Consider the following 23,294-nt stretch of genomic DNA (forward strand, 5'->3'; position numbering starts at 1 on the left):
AGCCTTTTTATGTCATCAAAGGTGGGTGGTCGCACCTTTTCTCTGAGCGCTGCTGATTGGGTTTAGGGACATAGGTGCAAAAAAAAAAAAAAGACTATCTTGTACATTTTTATGTGAGTTTTTTTTTGTTCACAGTTTAGTAATGATTTTTTTTGTCAAGTATCAAGAGTAAGTAGGTAGTAGTAAGTAAGTAGCCTAATGTATGGCTCTAACTCTACTTTGACCTTCATATTCTTTTGAATAGACTGGAGGATATTTTCTGTTGTAGTGAGTGAGTTCTTACCTACAGTATGGATCTTCCACTGACTAAACCAAGTTGTAATCAATGACAACGGCCCCTCCAACATAGTAAAAGACACAATGTAAGATAGGCTACACTACACTATACAATTAAACTAAGATGTTTTGGGGTTTGTTGGAGCTACTGTGGCCTATTGATGTTTGGCTTCAATTCAAGTCATTTTATGGGCTTATATTTGTATCGTTATATATGCAGTAAATTTTTACGAGTTATGTAAAAAATGTCCTGTGAATAGAGAAAAACCTTCAGTGATACAGATGCGTTTTTTCCCCCTCTTGTCTGCAAGTGACATGTTACACAAGGTTAGTACACGGATATGACCACTAGATGGCGCAGGTCTCAAAGAAAAGAAATTCAGCATTGCGGTCTTAGAGAAAGACCGTGAGAGCTATTATAATCCACACTGGTGTCAATTTACAAGTTACCCAGATTTTCTCTCAGAGAGGCTTAACTTTTATGTGAAACCATGCAATTCACTTAAGTGTGAGAAGGGTTTTTTCTCTCTTATTTGTTGCTAAATGAAATCCACAACAGTTGACCCCACACTCTGCAATATGCAGGATGTTGTGTCTTTGTACCAGTGATTTGTAATACATCTCCTTGGTGACGGCTAAACAATGGAGGCAGGTTCAGACAGGAACCACATGAGGTGAATTGGTGTGGCACAGATCCAGCTGGCAATCCCCACTGGTGCCATACCACTGGTAAATAGACCTTGATTTATCTTGGCATGGCTCAGTACAAAAAGAGCTTGCATAGAGCCTCACTGGATCCTTCTACCCAGGGGAGGGACAGAAATGGCGTCCCACAGCACAAAGCTCATGTTTCAGCCTCTCTGTGGCACTCAGATTACATCACACACACTTAAAAACAGACAGGAGCACTGAAGTGGACCCCCATTACTCCAGACACTCTCACTTCTACCTGAAAGTTTTCAATAAATTATGAATGAGACATTACATTTACTGTAAAATCTATCAGCTTACTTTAAATTAAATCCTTTCAGAGTTTTATCCCTTGGGTCTTGTTACTGATTAAATTAAAAACCTTTAACATGAAATAGGGATTGTATCATATAAAGTAAACATGATTCAGGGTTCATCGGGGGAACGTAAGGATGAAAAAACAAACACAACACACTTGAAACTATATTGTTTATTATTACGTATTTCTGCCAACGCTTACAGCAACACAAGACCTTGTCAGATGCGACACATTGCACATACAGTACTCTTACCGCTGCTCGAGGCAGAGCCATACTACAGTTACAGTAGCTCAAATACTCAGTAGAAGGACCAAGGATCACAACAACTCACAAGACGCTAAAGAAAAATCTCTCACACAGGTACACGGAACACGAACATAGGGACCAACACTAATCAGGAGCTAAAGCATAGTTTTGAGGGTGAACTGAACTGTGGACGTACTAAGACGTACTGCAGCTTCTCCACGCCACAGACCACAGACTTGGACCTTGGATTTCAGCGGTGTTCTCTCCATTTTCTCTCCAGACAGGGCAGGCGACCTAGCGTGGCGTGTATGTGTGGGGGGTTATTCATGAGCAATGAACACACAGAGGCCCGTGGAAGAAGACCTGCTCAGATGGGGTGCCTGAAGTTCTGGCCAGCAAAACGGGCCTTGTCGCCAAGCTCCTCTTCAATCCTGAGTGAGAGTGACGGCAGTTTGTTAAGGTGGATGGATCCATCACCCAATAAATAATATCTGCAATATGGCGCCTTTAAGGAGCAAAGGATGTACGATGAGCTGGACTTACCTGAGCAGCTGGTTGTACTTGGCCAAGCGCTCGGATCTGCAAGGGGCGCCTGTCTTGATCTGAAGAAAACAATGAATGGCATATAAAGGACCTGTATTGTCAGCTTTAAAATGTTTCACTTATCACTAATGGGTTGAGGTTTTACCTGTCCAGTGCAGAGACCGACCACCAGGTCAGCAATGAAGGTATCCTCTGTCTCTCCGGAGCGATGGCTGACCATCACACCCCAGCCGCTGCTCTGGGCCATCTTGCAGCTAAAGGAGCAGACACATGAGTCAGCTGATTCTTTATTTACTTTCTAGTATTGTGGCATCACAGGTTGACCCCACTGCTACGACTGTTGTGGACACTTACGCCTGCAGGGACTCTGTGACGGAGCCGATCTGGTTGACCTTAAGCAGCAGGCAGTTGCAGGCTTTATCGGTCACAGCCTTGGAGATGCGTTTGGGGTTGGTGACGGTGAGGTCGTCGCCCACAACCTGGATACTGGTGCTGGCGGTGAACTTGGACCATCCCTCCCAGTCATCCTGGTCAAAGGGGTCCTCAATGGACACAACTGTTAAGATGCATGAAAAGAGTAATATTAGCCACTGCTCATAAATAAACAGTTGTTTTAACGTTAAAAAGATGTTATGATGAATCATGATTTACAGAGACGTTACATCTGGAAAAACTGTTTTTTTTCCTGGCCACTTGGGGGCAGCAGATACAAGCTGCTAAGTGTGAAAACACAGTAGCCATTTGTGGATGTATAGTACTATAGTACTACTACAGAAACGGTAGTGATCACAATTTATAGCAACTTGTCTGTCAACCATGAACTGAAAGAGTTTTCAGGCTGTATGTCAGAGATTAAGAGTAGAAAACCCACCAGGGTAATCTTTGACAAAGCTCCTGTAGAGGTCGGCCAGCTTGTCGGAAGAAATGTAGCGGCTAGGGTCGTCTGGTGACTTGAAGTCCAGGTCGTACTTTCCAGCCTTGTAGAACTCTGAGGCGGCCACATCCATGCCAATGACAATCTTATCAGTGTAGCCGGCCTTGCCGATGGCATTCTTCAGCAGCTCCAGAGCTGAAACAAGGACAACACACTACAGTCAAACAGTGACCAGAGATGTTGCTGATACAGTACAAACATTAGTCTTTTTTTTTTTTCTTTCAAATGAGTCACCCGCGAGGACTCTGCTCCACTGGGGCATTTGCCATATCAGCACCTTGACCTGACACTGGAGTCAGAGGCTGGCAGTCTATGCACTCAGTGTTGCACTGAGGCCTTAATTTAGAAACCATATGTCAGCCCAAGAGTGAAATGATAAGTGAAGTACTTCCCTGGGAAGACCTAGGAATGCACTGCTTTGAAGACATTCACTTTGGGCTATTTAAGGAGCACACCGATGACATGTAATTACTTTGTTGGCTTTTACTGATTAAAAAAAGCACCTTAGCTTTCTGACTGTTTGCTCTCACCTTCCTTGTTCTCCAGGATGTTGGGGGCAAAGCCTCCTTCATCTCCTACATTGGTGGCGTCCTTGCCGTATTTCTCCTTGATGACATTCTTCAGGTTGTGGTAGACCTCAGCACCAATACGCATGGCCTCCTTGAAGCTGCTGGCTCCAACAGGCAGGATCATGAACTCCTGCATGGCCAGCTTGTTGCCTGCATGAGAGCCACCGTTGATGACGTTGAAAGCCTGAAGGGAAGCAGAGAGGATCCACTTTCAGCTTAATGCAATCACAACAGGACATAATGATCAAACATTAATGGTACATGTCTGCCAGGCCTATTAGAAATAAGAGTCTTTAAAAAAGCCTGAGGCACATTGATTCAGGCAATTCAACAGTGAGGCTCACAGGAACTGGGAGGATGACTTCAGGGTTGCCAGCCAGGTCAGCAATGTGGCGGTAGAGGGGGACGCCCTTCTCTGCTGCACCAGCCTTGCACACAGCCAGGGAGACGCCCAGGATGGCATTAGCACCAAACTTGGCTACAGGACGACAGATGCAAATATATCAATACATTGTCTGTAGAACTTTTAAGACAGCATTAAAAAAACGACAGCATGTTGATATCGCGTGCATTACCTTGAAATAACAATATGAGCCCTTGTTGTTTATACGTACATGTTTTTTTAATGAGCACTGAATGTCCTTATTTTCAAACAACACTAACCCTTGTTAACCCACATGAATGTTGAAATCACAACTCTCTCGCTCGCTCTCTCTATTCACTCATTCACTGCCCCCTGCATAACAGGCATTCTTTATACTGGAGTGATCACTAAACTGGCATTTCTGACACTTAATGATAATTTTATAACAACACTGGATGTAGAGTAAAATGTTAACATACACATACACACACAACACACAGTAGCAGCTTACACTTGTTTTCTGTGCCATCCATGTCCAGCATCAGCTTGTCGATCTTCTCCTGCTCGGTAACACTCACATCCTGTATTAGACACAATATGATATGTTCATTATTCATTCAAAATGTTAAAGACAAACTACATTTGATTTGATCAAGTCATTAGTTCAAAAGAACACACTCCAATAATGTTAGAGTAATCACAGCATCTCAGAATAACAACACTGCAGCTCTGTTAATGCAGTGGATTAGAGATCTCTTAGGTGTATCAAGTTTATAAATGCAAAGATGAAGAGATTAGGTTAATGTTACTGTCAACAACAACATGTCACTTGTATGCAGTTTTCTTACCACGTGTTCTTGTATAGTTAGTCATTTGGAGACTGTGTTCTGCTGCCAATGTTACTTATACTTTTACATAATTTCTCCTGACATTAGACATTAAACAGTAAAATCAGTCAAATAGTAAATGGTCCTACCTTGCTAACCAGTGCAGGTGCAATTGTTTTATTGATATGATCAACAGCTTTTGAGACACCTGCAAGGGACAAGCAGACCATAACTGACCCAGACAGAGGAACACCATGCAGCGCAGGCAAGACAGATGACCACAGCGGACCTCATCCAATCTTAGGACTAAGTACTTTTTTTCTTTTTGTTGTTGCTCCTAGTCTTTTAATTGGTATATATACATATAGAGAGAGTGTACAGAAATACATAAATTCACAGGCATAACTGAGCGTACATAGTATAAACATAATACCAACTCTCCCCTCGCTCCAACAGAGCCCAGTCGCCACAATAGCATTAGATAGAATATTATTTTGCAATCACGTTAAGGATTGTGATGTGAACTTTCTTGTATCATCTATGATTGTGTCATTTATTCGTTTTTTTCTTTTTAGATCTGTGAACATCTGTTAATGCCTGCAAAGGTTAGTTTCCAAAAGCAAACCCAATCTTCATGCTGCTGTGCACAGCACCATGTAAAAGTCATCCTGTTAGTCCACACTTTATTTACCTGGTTACACAGTGCAGGGGCCAAGAATTCATTTATATATTTAACTGCTCTTTTGACTCCTAACAGAGGGAGGAAAGATGGAGGAACCAGAAATGAAGACATGAAGATGTGGACAGACAGAATGTTCAACAGTGTGGGAAAGACATTAAAGAGATGAGCAAAAAAGAAGTAACCAGATAGTTTAGAGGGAGAATGTGTGTGTGTGTGTATGGAGGGGGCGGTCCTCACCTTTGCCCATGTAGCGTGTTTTGTCATTGTCACGGAGCTCAAGAGCCTCATAGATTCCTGTGGAAGCACCACTGGGAACTGCAGCTCTGAAAAGACCTTGAAGACACAAAGGACGTTTTGTAATCGTCATTTCCTAAAAAGTGCTGTGTCATGTCCCAAGACAGACAGCAAAGGGCTGGCTGCAGTTGGATAAAATGCTGCAATGTATTTCCACTGACAATGAGCCTTTACAATGACAACCAACTCTATGACTTTGATGTCTGTGCCTAGGATGTGGCATTTGTATAGCACAGAACACTGGGTGTAGGAGCGGATGCTTGGTATTCACAGCAGCACCAACAAGTAAAATGCACTGTGGGCCGATGGCATCCCCTGCCTCAGTAACGTTATCCATTGTTTCTCTGTTCAGACAGAGGGACAAAGTGTGTGTGTAGGAAGTCGTACTGGCTGTGCTGCAGAAGGCTGTGATGTAACAGGGGAAGACAGGCTGCTGTCTGAGCATGTGCAGTGCATCTATGCAAGGATGCCAAGCCACACCCATTTATAAGAGGATGCCCATTTTGGATTTAAAAACCAAGCAAGGAGAAATTTGGGATGAGCAAAAAATGTATTCAGTTTGTTCAGTGGAGCGGCAGAAACGAGTGCGAGTCTCAAGAGGATTTAGGACAGGAGGACAGAGCTGCTGTCTCGGTCGTGAGCTCAGGCTTAACGCATCATCTGCATGAAAAAATGCAGCTTGGCGATGCTGGCAACAAGCCATCGGGCAATAAACTGAGACGTAGAGCTATGACATTATATCTGCTTCATATTTTACCTGGCAACATACAATCAAACAAATCATCAATAGTATGCATTTGCTGAGACTATCCTTATATGGATCAGCAAATTTACAAATAAATACATTCAAGAAAAAATTCCATTATGTGCAAATAACCCCCTTAATAGAGGATATAATAAGTGAGTGAGCGAGTATAAATGTCTCTCTAGATTACTAGAGCTACAGAAATGACATCATTCTTACAACCAGCATAGGAGGTTTTCTAGTGTGCCTGTGATCCGGAGGCTGCTGGTTACATAACACAGCAAAACACATTACATTTACTAGGATGGACATGCTCTGGCTGCTCCACTCACTTAGGCCTGTGCTGTTAGTGATGCCAAAACATGCCTGGTGGACTTAAAAGGGAGACTCGTCCCAAAAAAAAAAAAGGAATAAAGGTGCTATTTACTGTAAACTGGAGCACATAGCTCCCCTGCCAAACCAGGGCTGCTGAATAGTCTGAGTAGTCGATTTCCAGCCAGTGTGGTGAAGGCTGTCCCACTTGCTTCCATGTCAATGGTCATTCGGGTTACTTCATTAACATTCTCGGACCTTTTCGCTGGGTTGAGCTGTTCCTTTGTTTTAGCTCTCGGACAGAACAGCGTGCCAAAAAACTTTCTGTCTGACCATTAGCTGATTGAATAAGCTGATCTCAACCCGAGGTATACATGCTAAACAGTTCATTATGTAATCCAGTGTACAGTGAATAAGGCATACCATACTTTCATTTACCCATCAGCTCTACCTTGCATTCAATACCTCATCTCAATTCGAAGCTTTGCTCGAGGTACCTACTGTATGAGCTATTCGTGCTCCACAACAGGAACCATTACAGTAACAGAATCCTGGAGATGCAGTGTGATATTACAGGAGCTATTTTCACACACACACGCATATTCACCATCTGATCTGTTCCAGTCTGGGCCTGGAGCTCACACCACAGTAGCCACATGGGCTTGACCATCATAATCTACAGTACAATTTACCTAGCTTTCAATAGTAATGTGATTTGGGAAGAGACAAAAAAAGATTCATTTGATGAAAATAATTAATGAAACAGATTGGTCCTTACAGCAGCATCACACAAACTGAGCAATAATTGCAAGTTTTTGAAATACCTGTTCAACAATGTGCACAGATTGTATGCAGTAAGCTTTGTAACTAAGGTATTCTGCAGTTGGTTATCTAGCTTTGCCATTCTTGACCACAATTGATGACGTTAAACAAAACATGAAAACATATTATTAGCCATGCGGTACCTTTCTTGGTGTACAGATCGACCTCCACAGTGGGGTTGCCACGGGAGTCAAAAATCTCACGGGCGTGGATCTTCAGGATGGACATGGTTCTGGATCTGCGGATAAAACAACAGAAAACAGGCGTCAGTCAGTATAGCGGTATATGCTCCACAGGCCAAGCAGGGACAGACACCCTGCACTGGTACTTACTGAATTAAAAGCTCTGATCCAAAACAGTGACTGGGCAAAAATGGAAATGCTGAATGACAAAGTCTGGGCAAAATGTAATTTAATTTAGAGTTGGAGTCTGGAGACAGAGCAATAAACAATGTCTTGGACTCTGCAAGTGAAGATATATAGTGGCAGTGCACACCCCCTGAACCAAGGGATCCAAGTGATGTGGGGTGGCCGGGATTGCAGAGATATTAGTCACAGAAGGGCGTGGCTTATGCAGCAGCAAAAAAAAAAAAAATCTCTGCAGGTCCCCTCAGTTTACTTAATTCATCAGATTACAAAACATGTCAAAACTTGCGAAACAGAGTTGAGAACACTACTGTCAAACACTGGAGAAAGAGTTCCTGATAGCATAGTGAAAAGTCACCATAAGAAATGATAAAGAGTGAGTCGTTACAATGCATGTTTGACCTCTTTTTGTTCAAGTGTCACTCCACTGTTGTGTTTTATAGGATTTGGTCACGGTCCAATTTCATGAAGCCATTGTTATCTGTCCAAATTCCAAAAGTGGAGGTCAGAGAAGGTTTTAGACCAGACTGTCAGACCATGATGCTGCACTATTGATTTCATTCATTTTATCTAACTTGCCCTGAATCTATTGACTAACTCATGTACCCACTCTAAATGCATGAGTGAACTCTGAGTACAGTCTCCAAAGTTAAGCTTGAGTGTAGCTACATTAGAACAAATGGAAAATTCTATGTCCTTCAAAGTCTGACTGGAAAGTGTCTACAGCCAAGAGGCAAAATCACTAAAACACAAATGCACCCTGTTCTTTTGCTAAATGGAAAAATGTTTTACAGTTTACCAGCGGATGGGATCGAACCTCAATGTTCTGTGCCAGGGACACATTTTGGTTGGTTATGGACTAGCCTAACTGTAGGGCTGGCACATTTTGGAATTAGGATGGTTTTTTTTTTTGGGAAAATCGTGTTCATATTTCCTCAAGGAAAAGGTACCACTTTAGTATTTCAACCACAGTTTTGATATTTTACCCATGAACAGGCAAGGCAACTATTTTGATATTCAGTTGATGTCGATAAATATTTAGAGGATACTTGTGTGTACTTGTGTGTACTACACCATTTTCTGATGTTTTATAGAAAAACGTATAAATTGAGTCACAGCCACAGTAGACTGATCATTCAATACTAAAAATAATCATTCCTTGCAGCCCTGGCATGCACTGCATAGCCTATGTGCCTTATGTTGTGGATGCCACACACACACACACAGATGTTCCTATCCTATTATAAGGTTTTTGCTGCTGGATTACTGCAACCAGTGGAAAGCAAGGAGCTAACCTGGCAGCACAAAATGGCAGCCAAAGATAAATAAATAATTGAGGATGGATACCTGATATGTTTTGTAAGCAGTGTGCAACCTCGTCAAAAAAACTAATTAAATATATAGGCTATAATTTAATATGGCCTAGCTAATATAATACCATTTATAGTAAATAAAATAAAACAGCAGTAATACACTTCTTAATAATTGAGGTAAGACTACACACATGCTTAGGAGATCCGTTAGATAGAGAGATGACTAACATCACTGCACAGTAAAGCTTGTGTAATATCGCTACAAGCAGTAGTTTTCCTATATCTGTTGGACACACCCCCATGTCTGCTGCAACTGCAAGCAACTGGTAGCTCAGTCACTGGCTGCTTGACCTAGACATGTGTGTAGTCTGTGACAGTGTCTGACATCCTGCCACATCTTTTAGCCTAACAACGCGTTTCTTTAACAAATGGAAAAAGCCACTTCTGCTGGAAGTTAGAGCTGCAACTTGACGCCACCTTTCCCACACACACTGCAGCTCTAAATGGAGAGACATCTCGCCAGCTGACGGCCTGGTTTAAAAATAGACGGGTGGGCTACAAACTGCTCCATCCTACAAGTCCTACAACAGCCACCAACTGAGGCTTTAACCGATAATATATTCAACAAAGTATCAGTAGCTTCCGCAAGAACAAGACTTTGACGTTGTCGTCGAGTATGAAGACCACCACAAACATATTTTAACAGGAAGATAAACAGTTAATAACAATATCTGCTGTCTGATATATCTCTTTTTAAATATAATTATTATGGTCTAGCCTAGAATTCGTTGACAAAAAAGCAGAAAAATTGAGTCAAAGTTACCTTTTCCGGCCTAACTGTGTGCAAGGACGGTGCTGTGTGTCTCTCTCGTGCGGGCAGGCAGAGAAGGCGCTCGTGACGCCCCGGTGCCGATGATAAGTGAACGTAATCAGGAAGGAGCGGGGCCACGGAGCGATGCCATTGGCTGAGGCCGACTCACGGAACGGGTGAGTGCGAGGGGGGACGCACGTTCACCGTCACACACCCCAAGTTAGGGACGAAGAAGGATACGAATATAGTGTCTAGAGGCAATGAGCATCACTTGTGATAAAGATTGTGTGTAGAGGTTTAGGGAGCAGGGGGTGAATATGTTTTCATTAAAGTGGATTTGTAATTTTGGTGTGTGTGTCGGATTGACGGTAAAGGGGCAGTAGTTGTATGCGGAAAGATGACGCAGAGAGGAGTACGTGCAGGGAAGCAGGCAGGATCTCTGATGCGGTGGTTCGTGCTTGGTCACATGGCACCGATGGTCACGTTTTCTGGCAATGACTTTTCTCTTTTTCCCCCATCATGAATGTCACAGAATTTATGTCTCAGGAGACTGTGTGCTTTTTCCTAATAGGTCTGATCCACAGGAAGCAGTGATGGCTAAAATACGTCGAGGCTGGCTTAGAATGAATGAATTCGTTTCAAAGTCATTTAGCCTATATGAGCATCAGTGGATGAAGTTAGTAGTTTAATGTGAATCTGCTTGACTAACTGTTACTGCGACTTTGAGATGCTTGTCTCCTCCACCACGTTTATGTAACAGCTTTAGGTATCAATAAGATTGGATGCATCACATATCAAATAGCCTAAATGACTTATTATACGTCAGTAATATCATTGTCATTACTTTTACTTGAAAGCTAGTTTTGTCCTAAACCATCTGTTTCACAAAATATAGCTTAGTCAATAAAATGCCATTGGAACAATCATTTTTTGGGCTAACATAAACTTCACACCAAATGTGTCCCTGTTTCCATCTTGATCTGGACATCTATTGACATTCAAAACACCAAACCACATATAGTATACCTTTGCTTATGTTGGATGATTTAAATATGGAAGCGTTTTATTATTCCCACATGATACCTGCACACAAAACATCACTGGTACGCCTAGCAACAATCCTGGATTAATTTAATCCGTACCTGCCAGTAATCAAACCTCAGACAGAGGGATCTATAGGCCTGTTACTTCTTTCCATTCTGACAATGTCAAACTACTTGGATTTGCATGAGCAGCTTCATGCAACAGTTCTGCATTGAAAGCAGGGACTGCACCAGGAATTCATTTAGAGACTTTGCAGAGATGAATCACAACATGAGTGAACAGTGGGTTTCCCCACAGATGTGTGACATCTCATCACTACAGGACATGGGTGTCACGCAGCTGCGCAGTGCAGCGCAGCAGCATCCATGGCAGATCAGATCAGAGCTGCTGGAGCTCAAGTGTGATGAAAGCCTGCTGCAGTGACCTTGAGACTGTCAGTGTTACATCCAACTGCGCCATCTGCTGGCTGGATGCTCTCACGAAAAAAAATGACAAGTGCTTTCAGCTGACATTTCCAAGCAAGGATAGAGCTCAATCATCCATTTATTTAGAGTTCATCAATACAATATTATTTAAGTTATACTACCGGGTCATCATCCATGATTTATTAATGTGTAATTTGTGTTTAAATGTGCAGTTCATTTAGGTTCTCTTCCATATTTAATATTTAACAATGCGCCAAGTCTGATAAAAGGTTTCACAACTACCGGTCTAATGTGATATAATGCAGTTGAAAGGAAACCAAAGCACAACACTCAAGAAATGTAATTACTTTGTGCCACCAGTTACAAATTCAAGTGGCCTTGACGTGATTTTGTCAATGTTGCTCAGACCAGAATATTACAGCTACATAACAAGTAAATCATTTAGACATTTTGACTTGCCATAAAAGCATATAGACATTACTTGGCTCTGCCTTATCCAAATATCCCAGTGAACCATGACATACTGTAAATCATAAATGATCAATATTTTTGAATTAACCAATTTTCAGTTTTAATAAACAACCATTATGTATTTCATTAAATATGCATAATAATGAATGTGCACTGGTTGTTAGCAAATTCGCCCCTGGTACCTGCTGCTCTCTGTACAGCTCGTTTACAGGCAGAGGATTTTGGAGGCACTGGCAGAAGTCTAAGCTCTTATTCAGCAGTTTTCCAATGAACTCAACCACAAAGTGAACCTCACATAGCTGCACATTTTCCCTTCCATCACAGCTCCTTTGAGCAGGAACAGGGCCTATTTCAAGCACTTACAACCAATATGCTGTGAGCACCGGTCTACATTTAATTGAAAGTGGTTGTACCGAGGAATAAGAAAAGGTGCTCAATCTTCAGGTGCCTGTCCTGGAGAAAGCTAGTGGTTAATCTTTTATAATAGCTATCAGCTTTAATGAATAATTCAAAATGCATTTTAAATAAGTATGAGCCATTCATGAGAACAACTTTTTAGGTTTGCCAGGTTGTGAAAAATCCCCCTGCTGGTGTTTAGGCCCATCAGCAGGAGGCTTACAACCTCATCTCATTTCATTACTGCTCTTTAATTTGTTTAGTTTAAAGCAAGACTTCTCCACTGACCATTTGACCCTCTGGAAAAGAGGTAATTTGACCTAAATGGTCATGTTTACATAACCACATGATTATAATGTTAGTGATACCATATACTGAACGTGTTTAGCACAAATACTGTCTTGGCTTTGTCTGTTCACATTAGAGCATTTGCTAATTATCCCTGACCACAAAGTAAGTTTATACACGTATAGATATTTCGAAAATCAACAGCAAAGAGGATTTTTCATAACGATGTGACCAAAAAATTTGGTCTTATGCATGGCTTATAATTCAAAAATCTCTTTCAATTCCACCTGTAAAAATATGCACTATTTCTTAACCAGAGACAGTAACTTCCTGCACCACCTTGCCGGGTTGCCTGGTAACAACTAAAAGTGTATTTCCCAAGATGAGTATTTCCCAAAACAATGAAGTTCCTTTGTGTGAGTGACACATTTAGTGAATTTTCCTCCAGTCTGTCTGCTGGTGGCAACCAGATGTCTACCACCTGCATGAGAGTCAGCCATCTACCTGTGAAATGGGTGGAGGCAACCACACTGGCACTCTGCTAATCTGTTGGAGAAGGCTGCAGTGAGATACAAGGAAGAGAATTGGTGATCTGTGGCATGTTGCTGTCAGCCAAAATGTTTCCCAGCCCTCTCTGACATTATGTTACAATATGAGGCATGAGTCTGGGTGGAGCATGTGTGAAATCTGTTTTGCTGATTTACTGGCCTCACCCTTCTGCAAAATGTTGAGGAATTGAAGTAGTGTGTGCTCCACCTTTTTTGTCCCATAACACTAAAATCTTCAGTTCAGAAGAAAATGTGAAAATTCTTTCATTCAATTATTATCATCTTATCATCAGTCATCTTAACTCTTTAGAGATGTCTTTTCATACAGTTTGTCCAGCAGTGTGACCCATTTGCTCCAGTGCAGCTGCTTAGTGACTCAGCCTGTGGTTTCACTGGGCAGCTTCCAGGTGTGAACGTGCACAACTGTGCAAGCAGGGTTTTCCTGGAAAGATCTGCATGCTCATTAGACCTTGGTTTACAAGGCTAAGATGTCAAATTCATCAGTTCTTTTTATGCAGCAAGTATTTAATGATCTAGAGTGCTAATGCTAATGCAACTAATATGGTTTCACGCATACAAAATAACTTGGGTCACTGTGAACAAACAGATAACAGTTTTTTTGAACACCAAGTAACACAACTTCCCCCAGTTATCCGAGTTAGCATAATTGGTGTGATACATTTTTAACTATCATTACAGATTTGTCACTTTGGGTGCTTTCAGACAGAGACGGTTCTGGTTCTGGTTCCCTTCTGGAGTCTCTCAACCTTGGTGCTTTCTGTTGAACCAGCAGCATTCACACCAGTTTAAGTGGAAACAAAGTGGGTGTATGTTACCCATTATTCAGGAGGAAGTAAACACAACAGTGGCAATATTTTTGTGTTCTTGCTGTCTCAGTTCTTTCTCAGTTTTTTTTTTTTTTTTTTTTTTTTTTTAAAGTTTGGCCACTACTTGGCCATCTCTTCCACAAGTTCAAAAATAAGAATTACTTGCCCTGAAGGGAAATTCATACAACTTGTTCTTTCTTGTGCTGCCTTCTAGCTTTTGCCCAAATAACCACCAAACATTATGTGACAGTCAAGTGGCTTTCATGGTGCAGCTGAACTCACATTACTTGATTTATGGTGTTGCTCAAACAAGTCAAATAGGAGTTTCTCACCAGCAGGGATCTGTGCCGGTTCCAGTTCCTGAACCTAACTTCATGGGAACCGTGACATCATCAGTGGGCATGTTGTAATCTAGGCTGTGAAGATGAGCAGGAAGGAGAAGAGAAGAACATGGTTTTTGTATCCTGCTCAACTCAGGACCTTTTCAGTGCTGGTGCAGAAAAATAGGTTACACTGACATGTATGCACATACCAAAAGTAATTTAAAGGCTTAACAAGTACTACAGCTCTGTCAGTCCATTTATGTTTAATCCTATTACAACCTAATATTCTACAGTGGCGAGGAACAATTTGTGAGTTTCAGGCTTTCACAAAAACCGAGAAAGGTCAATTTTCTCTGTAATTCTGTTTTAACACTAATTCTGTTGTCAGAGGAAGGAGGAGGTTTTAAGAGGAAATTAGACCAATCGCACATTTGTTTCATCATTGCAATGTGTGAAGAAAACTAATACAATTCAACCAGCTATTAAGTTATCTGAGTGTTGCAGTAAACTAAGTTCCTGTTTTGCGGTTTAAGTTTTTCAACTTTTCTTTTAAGAAACGCGTTGTTGGTTTCACACCTCATTTTGCAAACAAATGTCAAGTGTTACAAAAAATACCTTGTATTTATTAAATGCATCCCAATGTACCCTGTCCGCCTGTTGAACCCAGTTAAACAGTCCCAGTCAGCTGGCAGTTGGGTTGGATGTATGGGTCAACAAAACTAATGATCTGTACAGTCCACACCCATCAATCAGTGACGTTGATTTTGATTAATACTTGACCCAAGAATATGGGAGAAAGCTAAATTCTGCCCACCCAATACAGTTTCTACGCTGATTGTTAATAAGTTGTGGTCAATTTCCTGCTAAGGCCTATACAAATTTGATGTTGATACAGTGAAAATCGAGAAAGTAAAGTGTTGATTTAATGTTTTCTGTTTCTAACCACAGATTTTATTAAGACATCCAACAATCCAACACAGTCTCTGCTGGGAAGTCAAGGAAGTAGCAGTCATCTGGTCTGAATAGCCCGTTAACCGCGCTGCTATCTCACAACATCAAGAAGGCAAGAAGCTGTTGTAGGGGTCAAATTCTGTAGTGACTGTCCTGCATGGGAACTTCCACTAACAACATCATTAAAGCAGAAGTAAGCGATCCGGTCGTTTTGGCTAACTTTCTGTCAGCCGATGGAGTTAGCAGTCCCCGCCCTCGTCCCTACGTCACCACATTGACACGTATCCCTTGGCTGCACACACAGAGAGGACCGCCCCTTTATGCCGTTCTCTCTCCTCATTGGATAAAGGTTGTAGGATACAAGGAAAGTTTTCTCCTCGGCTTACAGCAGAGCAGAGTGACTGACAGACCCGTGTTTCAGACCAAACACTCTATATAAGTGATTGCCGTCGGAAGATATAACTATTTAAGACTTATATTAACACAAACATTCCACTTACTTCTGCTTTAATGTTATTTTATATTTAAACAGATGCACCTAAGATATATTGAATTTTCTTGACTTTATAATGACAGGATATGGCTGTGTTTGTTGTCCTGTTTTGTTTCCTCTTTACTGATGCCATTGCTCGACTCTACATACTGTCTGCGGCTGAGCCACATAGTATGTCAACCTCACCATATGTGACCTTTAAATTACTAGGCTTGGCTGGTACGATTACATCGCTAAACGTCCTAAGACTTTAAAAACTATGATTGAACTATGATTGTACTCAAGGCAAATATAAACCTAGTGATTTTCTAAAAAGAAGACAGCTTCGCATAATTTCTATGTGCCAGTGTATGTGAGTTAATCACCAAACCTGTTGCAAACCTGTCGGCCTCTTAATGATCTCAGACTTTGTGCACGTTCAAAACACTGTCCCATAGAAATCAGCTCTGTGACTCGCAGCCTCAAGGCGTTAATGGCCAAATACAAGAACAACTGGTATCAATCAAGTGCGAACACAGAAAGGCTGTAAACTCTGGTCCAGTGGGGAAGAACAATGAGAGTCCTAAATCAAAGTGAGTCCTTTGATCACTTTGTAGTTTAATCAGGTCTTTGCACCCACACGAAACACACGCACACACACGCACACACACACAGACAAAGGTTTGTAGTAGTCTCTGACTGAATCCATGTTTGATTTCCAAACTTCACCCACCTTAGAGACTTTGATTCTTACAACAGAGCACAAATTGAAATCCAATCCTTGACCATCTTAAACTTAATGTTTTTTGCAAATGCAATTAGAAATCTAACCTAAATTCATTCAAAATTTTGGGAGATATGCTCCTAGTCTTAAATGTCTGCACAGTAAATATCACTCTACACCAGGAAATAAGGTATCTTATCTTATCCTATCTTAGTTTAGCATGTAGGCTAGATTAAAAGCAGCCAAGATATAGCTCAGTCAGAAAGTGATGAAATCTAAAACAGCCTAGCCAATACAAAGTAAACACATTACATACTAATTGGTGTAGAAATTACAAGTTGTCGTTTTACAGACATTACGTTAGAATGGTCTCAACCCAATCCAACTCTCGCCTGGAGAAAGCAAATAAGTGTATTTCCCCAAATAAATAACTTTTCCTCTACAATCCTCACTGATTTGGCCTGTATACCTGTGAAATATTCTCACTTTCCCTTTTGTGTACGTCCTTGTGATGACATGTGCCCCCCAAAGGCAAACATGCCCATCACGCACTCACACACCTCTGAGTGTGACAGCTCTGGCATTCAAAGTCAAGATTTTGGACATGTTGCAACTGGTATGGATCAACAGGTGATTCACCTCATAACATCCCATTATTTCCCTCTGGTATCCATGTTTTCAGATCACAGATGTGCTTTAATCAGCAGGTATCTGATCAGCCTATTCTCAGAATGACTCAAGGCTTTACCATGATGTGCCACAATTTCCTGTTAAATAACTCTTTTAAACTTCCTCAATAGGTAGGTCAAGGCTTGTTTGTGAGGTGGAAAGAAAGTGCTTGACTGAAAACACACAGTCATCTGTGATGCTGTAGCCTACACAAAGACAAGATAGAGAGTCCTTTTGTCCTTTTCTATGCACATACAGTAATTTCCTAAGTCCAATATGAGGGGACAACTCCTGTCTTCCAGGAAAAGAAAAGGAGAACATAAATAGAAAATGAATCTGTTTTGGGATATTTACCTACAATCTTCAGAGAAGAACCATGCAGATAATAATGCACTTTTTGTGTTCACACATATATTTTCAGCTCCAACCCCATATGAAAATACATATCAGATCAGACTTTCAGATAGGGTTGTTTTGCTGAGACTTAAATGTCGCTAGGAAGAGCTCTGGGCGTTTTCAGCAGAGGCTTCAACGCCTCCCTCCTCTCACAGTTTAAATGCAGAGAGAAAACCCTCAGAGAGGTGTTAGTGTCCTGTGTGAGGCAACAGAGGCGCAACGATGGAGTTTTTCTCCGTGTTTGTCTCCGCCGCTTTGCTCTGCGTTGTCAGCGCCGGGATTCCTCATGATGGGATACACTGGACATACACAGGTAGGCCGTTTGTTCCCACTATATGTTCTTTATGTGTCAAGGAAAGTGACAAGACCGGATTTATTGGGTGCGTAAAATGTGCGTGACGACTGACCCAGTTCGCATTTGTTTTGGTATAAGACAAGAAAATTGGCAAATCAAATGCGGTTTTTCTAAGTTGTTTAAGGATTGTTTTAGATTATTACTATTATTATCATTGTTTGCATTCAGTCGAGCCATTTGGCCACTTGGTTTTCTTGGTGCCAACTGTGATAACTGCTGTCATCCTCTGGCAAGCAGAAGAGACAATTATAAGGTGTTTACTGCTGTAGCTTGTGAATAATTTGGGAGTGAATATTGTAGAAAAATATACACCACTTGCCGAACAAGTCCTGTCCTGCCAGGAACAAGTATTTTAATCCTCAAACAATCGTCCATACAGAATCACACCCTTAGTCTACATGAATGTATATATCGCTGCAAAATGCCATCGATGCGGGTGATTGATGACTATATATTTTTTTCTTGGCACAGAGGGAGCTTTGGACCAGATGCACTGGCCGACCAAGTACCCTGCATGTGGCGGCAAGAAGCAGTCCCCAATTGACATCCAGCGGCGCAGCGTGAGGCACAATCCAGATATGTTACAGCTGGAGCTGAACGGATATGATGCACAGAGCGGCAATTTTCTAATGTCCAACAACGGGCACTCAGGTGAATATGGCTGTAATTTTCCAGGCATTAACATTTACTTTGTGGCAAAGAACCATACCACTGTAGCCTACTACAACTTAGTGTGTGACTGCTGAGTGGTTCTCAATGCATGACTTTATTTTGAAGGGGTCTTTCCTGCTCTTCCGGCAGCTGCACATTTCAATGTTGGATTAAGCACATTCTCAGAAATTTCAAATCAAACCTGAATTGATCTCTCTTTACTGTTACCTACTTGATAAACAAGTGGCTGCCAAGGAGACGACTGTCCTCTGAGAAAATACGTGCCCATAGGTCGTTTGTGCAGCAGCTACCCTGCAACTAGGTCTGGTATACCTGCTACCATGGTGGCATGTTATAAGGAGGTATCTCCTTATAACATGCCACCATGGTAGCAGGTAACCCTATTATACGGCTGATATAGGGTTATAAAAAAGTGTTTAGGTCTGAGGTCTTGTTGGGATGGTACATATTACAACAATCAGAAATACTACACATACGTAAGGTAATATCATTTTTCTTTTATATCAGACTAAACATCTCAACATCTTTATGTTTCTATCAGTTCAAATCAACCTGCCTCCCACCATGAAGATCACCAAAGGCCTCCCAGGAAAATACACAGCTGTTCAGATGCACCTGCACTGGGGTGGCTGGGACCTGGAGGCCAGCGGAGCAGAACACACCATAGACGGCATCCGTTACATGGCAGAGGTTGGCTTTACATAAAGATTGAATTTGGAGATGATCAAAGACGGGGTAGAAAAACCAGCTGTGCAACACAAGCTGGAGCATCACTGCAGTGATAACTGGGCTTTCGTGCAAAGTCTGCAGTCTATTCAGCAAACAGACTAAGGCGATAGACCTGTGGAGCTATTAAAAGCTCAAGTGAACATGACTGACAACGAAGTGAGAAAAACACATTTGCACAGGCAATATTCCACTTCCTCAATTCACTCCCACAGTGTATGACAATTCATTGTGATAACAGATCATGAAAGTATCTATTGCATGTATTTCATTTTAATCATAAAAGAAAAAGACCTTTCATTCATCTTTTCATATGGAAATTAATTCTCACCGCCCTCTGAGCTGCCCATGTGCAGTTAGGTGGAGGATTTTGTTTCCTGCTGAATATTTTCCCGTTAATGTAACACTGGGCTTTCTATCGCCCAGCCTTACTTTGCTTTTATCTTTGACTTAATGTTTTACTAATATCAACATTTCTACTGTTGCTTCCCGTAAAGAGCTATGCATTTGAGTAGCTGGTCACTGGCCATATTTTGGTATCTAATCTGTTCTGCATTGTCTTCTAGCTCCACGTTGTCCATTACAACTCTGACAAGTACAAGAGTTTCTCTGAAGCCAAAGATAAGCCAGACGGGCTGGCAGTACTCGCCTTTTTCTATGATGTACGTAAGCCACAAATACTTTTCTTCCCCTTCCTCTATGTTCTTCTTTGTCCAAACGCCAAGTTGTTCGACAGGTACACACAAAGCCGGCACTATTTCTGATGAATCACCATCAGTTCTTCTACAGGAAATTTGGAAACCAAAATAATGAAAAAAAATATCGTTTGCCAAACCCAGTGTCCTTTGAAGTGTGTGATACTTTGTTTTGGTCATCCTGCCGGGTTAAAGGCTCTATTGAGTGCACAACTACGTGCTGACATATTGAATGAGTGCTTGTTTCCAGAGGAATGCTCTGGATCTATGTCAGTCAGTGGCACTCCACTCTGGGAGGTCATTGTTGCGACTTTTAGGTATCGCTATTTGGACTCACAATCATTTATGTGAAGCTGTAAAGAAAAAGAAAAAAACGGACTTATAATGACTAAATGTTAAGAATGAAGTGTGGTAATATTGCTAAAAAAAAAAAAAGTCCTGCAATCACACAGGATATAACTTAGAACTAGAACTAGAATTTAGAACTTAGAAATCATAATGGTGAACATTAAAATGACAGCCCAAACAATCTACTGAAAACACAACTTCACAATTAACAAAGTGCTTTTTGAAGTAGCTATATTACTTGGGTTAGTAAATTGAACACTACAGAAGGGACAGGAAATTACAGTATATGTATTAACTTAACTTATTAACTTTTAGCTCTCTGATTAGGTGGCCATAATGTTACTTATTCTGTCTGTGTCGTACAGATTTCTCACATTTCATTGAGTTCAGTAAATTCTTCAGTTTTGGATGAACCTGTTTGACATAGTTTTGGTCTATTTCTAGGATGGGCATTTTGAGAACACTTACTACAGTGATTTTATCTCCACCCTGGACAAAATCAAATATGCAGGTGAGTTAATGCTACTACACCACACAGGAACTCAAAGGACCCAACTGAGTTTTCTTGTAAGCAAACAGATGTTGTGTTTATGTTCAGTGTTTCCGACCAAAATCCCCTGTGCCTATCCATGAGGTTAAGCAAACGGACTTCAGGCCAGTTTCATTTGAACATTTTAAAACCTTAATTGTTTGCATCCACGTCGCAGTCTTCTTCTATCCTTTATTTGTTGGCACCTTTCTGTAAATCTTGGAGCATCATGGCATCTGTAGATCTGTGGAATAGTTCGATGATGAACCACTCAGTCAAAGTCAAAGATTTCTTTATTCATCTCCCGTGGGAGATATTTGTCTTGGATAGAGGGGGGATGCTGCACATATACGGAAAACATAGGGCCATAGAAAAACATGTTAAAATAGAAGGTCACGATAAAAAATCATGTAGTAAAAATAAATAGGAGTGCTCATAACCTTGAATTGTGAATGGACTTATATAAAGATAATGTGACTCTTGTGACCCCGACACTGCAGGTCAGTCCATGAACATATCGAGTATCAATGTGCGCTCCATGCTCCCTGAGAACCTCAACCATTTCTTCAGATACCAGGGCTCCCTCACCACTCCACCATGCTACGAGAGCATCCTCTGGACCGTGTTCGATACGCCCATCACTCTTTCACATAACCAGGTACGGCAGACACAAGTCACTTTGCTCCACTTCTTTGCTGATAAAAAACAGTTAATAAAGAAAAGCAAAACATTGAACTTTATAGTCATGTTTGGAGCCTGACTGTCTCAGTATAAAACATTATGTCTTGCGATGTCATATGTTTATCTTCCTGTCTCTCTGGTGTGTTCAGATCAGGAAACTGGAGAGTACTCTGATGGACATGGACAACAAGACCCTGTGGAATGACTACCGCATGGCCCAGCCTCTTAATGATCGTGTGGTAGAATCTTCTTTCCTCCCACGTCTTGGGAAAGGAAGTATGTAGCATGTTGTAACAGTGTGATTACACAAAAGAGAAATGTGTTTAATTCCACCGAATTTCCCGTGGGGCATACAGTAAGCAAAACCTGAGCCGAGTCCAGTCTTGTCATTTTCCTTTTCTCTTTAATTTTCAGGTTTTTGTCGGCAAGATGAAATTGAATCCAAACTTCTGAAGATCGAGGGTCTGATAACTTCTCTTGGAAAGCACATACATTCAGGTTAGTGAGCTATTAGTCATTAAAACACTGCTAGAGATGGCTGAGTGTGACTCGAAAGCTCTAATATTTACACCCCAGTGTTTGTCTTTCTCCTATGTATTCTCTTCAGGGGGACAGCGCACCTCAAGGCCTTCCCGATACGGTGAGTACTTTGTTTACGTTGAGTTAGAAATGCAGCTGTTGTTTATAAATGTAGATATATGAGGATGACAGAGCGACATTTGTTTATCTCCAGTCTGACTGTGGCCTCTCTCTTTTTCTCAGAACCTCGCGGTCTGTTTCCTCTTGTGTTCAACTTCCCAGCGAAAGATGCTGGTAGTTACGCTTTGGCTCGCCTCGGACATCCGATGGACCTCGACGCCTTCACCGTCTGCATGCACGTCCTGCCTCGGGTTGAGGGCGTCCACACGGTCATCTCCTACTCCAGCAATGGCAACGACAACGAGCTGATGATCTCCATCGGTGAAGACGGAGACTCAACAGAGGTGGGTCTCTGGATCGGCAATGAGTTTGTCAACCTGCCGCACAACTTCAAGTCCCACGGATGGGCCAACTACTGCATCACCTGGTCGTCCCACACCGGCGGCGCAGAGCTGTGGATCAATGGCATGGTGGGGGAGCAGCGCTACCTGAGAAGCGGTTACACAATCAGCCCCGGTGGTGTCTTCATCCTGGGCAAAGACCAGGATGGGTTACTAGGCATCTCTAACACAGACGCCTTTGTGGGTAAGATGACTGATGTCAATGTGTGGGACTATGTGCTGACCACAGCAGATATCCGGGACCAGATGTTATGTGAGAGTAACAGCACTGCAGTGGGAAATGTGCTCAGCTGGGGGACCACTGAACTCAGTCTGTATGGGGGGGTGCAGCTGGACAGTCAGTACAGATGCCCCTGAAAAGGCCCAGCTGCTTCTGTTTCTATGAGCTTTCAAATGTTGCAATAAACCAAAATATCAGTGCTGATGGTGGGGATCTAACAGGGCTATCGCATACTGTGTGTAATGAGGAATGAAATGTCTTTCAAGAACCTGTAAGTCAATATTTAATACAAACTATTTTTCATAACTTCAGCTGTGATTTGTATTGAAATCTTTGCATCGCCAATAAAGGCTTACAAGTCATCCGCTGGTTCGTTTAATG

The 23,294-nt window shown here is 41.7% G+C and overlaps 2 protein-coding genes across 3 annotated transcripts; one reads left to right on the forward strand and one right to left on the reverse strand.

Annotated features, from left to right (window-relative positions):
* Positions 1-1,438: 1,438 nt before the first annotated feature.
* eno1a (enolase 1a, (alpha)) lies at positions 1,439-10,227 on the reverse strand. 2 transcript variants are annotated; one of them, XM_083975902.1, is made up of 12 exons: positions 10,126-10,227; positions 7,768-7,862; positions 5,689-5,784; positions 4,919-4,977; positions 4,454-4,523; positions 3,923-4,056; positions 3,540-3,762; positions 2,947-3,144; positions 2,430-2,631; positions 2,221-2,329; positions 2,076-2,134; positions 1,439-1,963 (listed from the first exon to the last, which is right to left on the reverse strand). In XM_083975902.1, the coding sequence occupies exons 2-12, from the start codon at positions 7,850-7,852 to the stop codon at positions 1,900-1,902; spliced, it is 1,299 nt and encodes a 432-aa protein (XP_083832028.1). In that variant the 5' UTR covers positions 7,853-7,862; positions 10,126-10,227; the 3' UTR covers positions 1,439-1,899. The 2 variants fall into 2 exon arrangements, with proteins under 2 accessions (XP_083832028.1, XP_083832027.1); XM_083975901.1 differs by lacking the exon at positions 4,919-4,977 and adding an exon at positions 5,461-5,519.
* A 7,613-nt stretch (positions 10,228-17,840) lies between these two features.
* On the forward strand, positions 17,841-23,244 carry ca6 (carbonic anhydrase VI). Its single transcript, XM_083975226.1, has 10 exons — positions 17,841-17,960; positions 18,474-18,653; positions 19,216-19,364; positions 19,967-20,062; positions 20,888-20,954; positions 21,473-21,630; positions 21,803-21,929; positions 22,068-22,151; positions 22,261-22,293; positions 22,416-23,244. Exons 1-10 carry the CDS (start codon positions 17,870-17,872, stop codon positions 23,048-23,050), a joined length of 1,620 nt encoding a protein of 539 aa, XP_083831352.1. The 5' UTR covers positions 17,841-17,869; the 3' UTR covers positions 23,051-23,244.
* Positions 23,245-23,294: the final 50 nt, after the last annotated feature.

The sequence above is a fragment of the Trachurus trachurus genome (genome assembly GCF_905171665.1).
Source record: "Trachurus trachurus genome assembly, chromosome: 7".
NCBI classification, from domain to species: domain Eukaryota; kingdom Metazoa; phylum Chordata; class Actinopteri; order Carangiformes; family Carangidae; genus Trachurus; species Trachurus trachurus.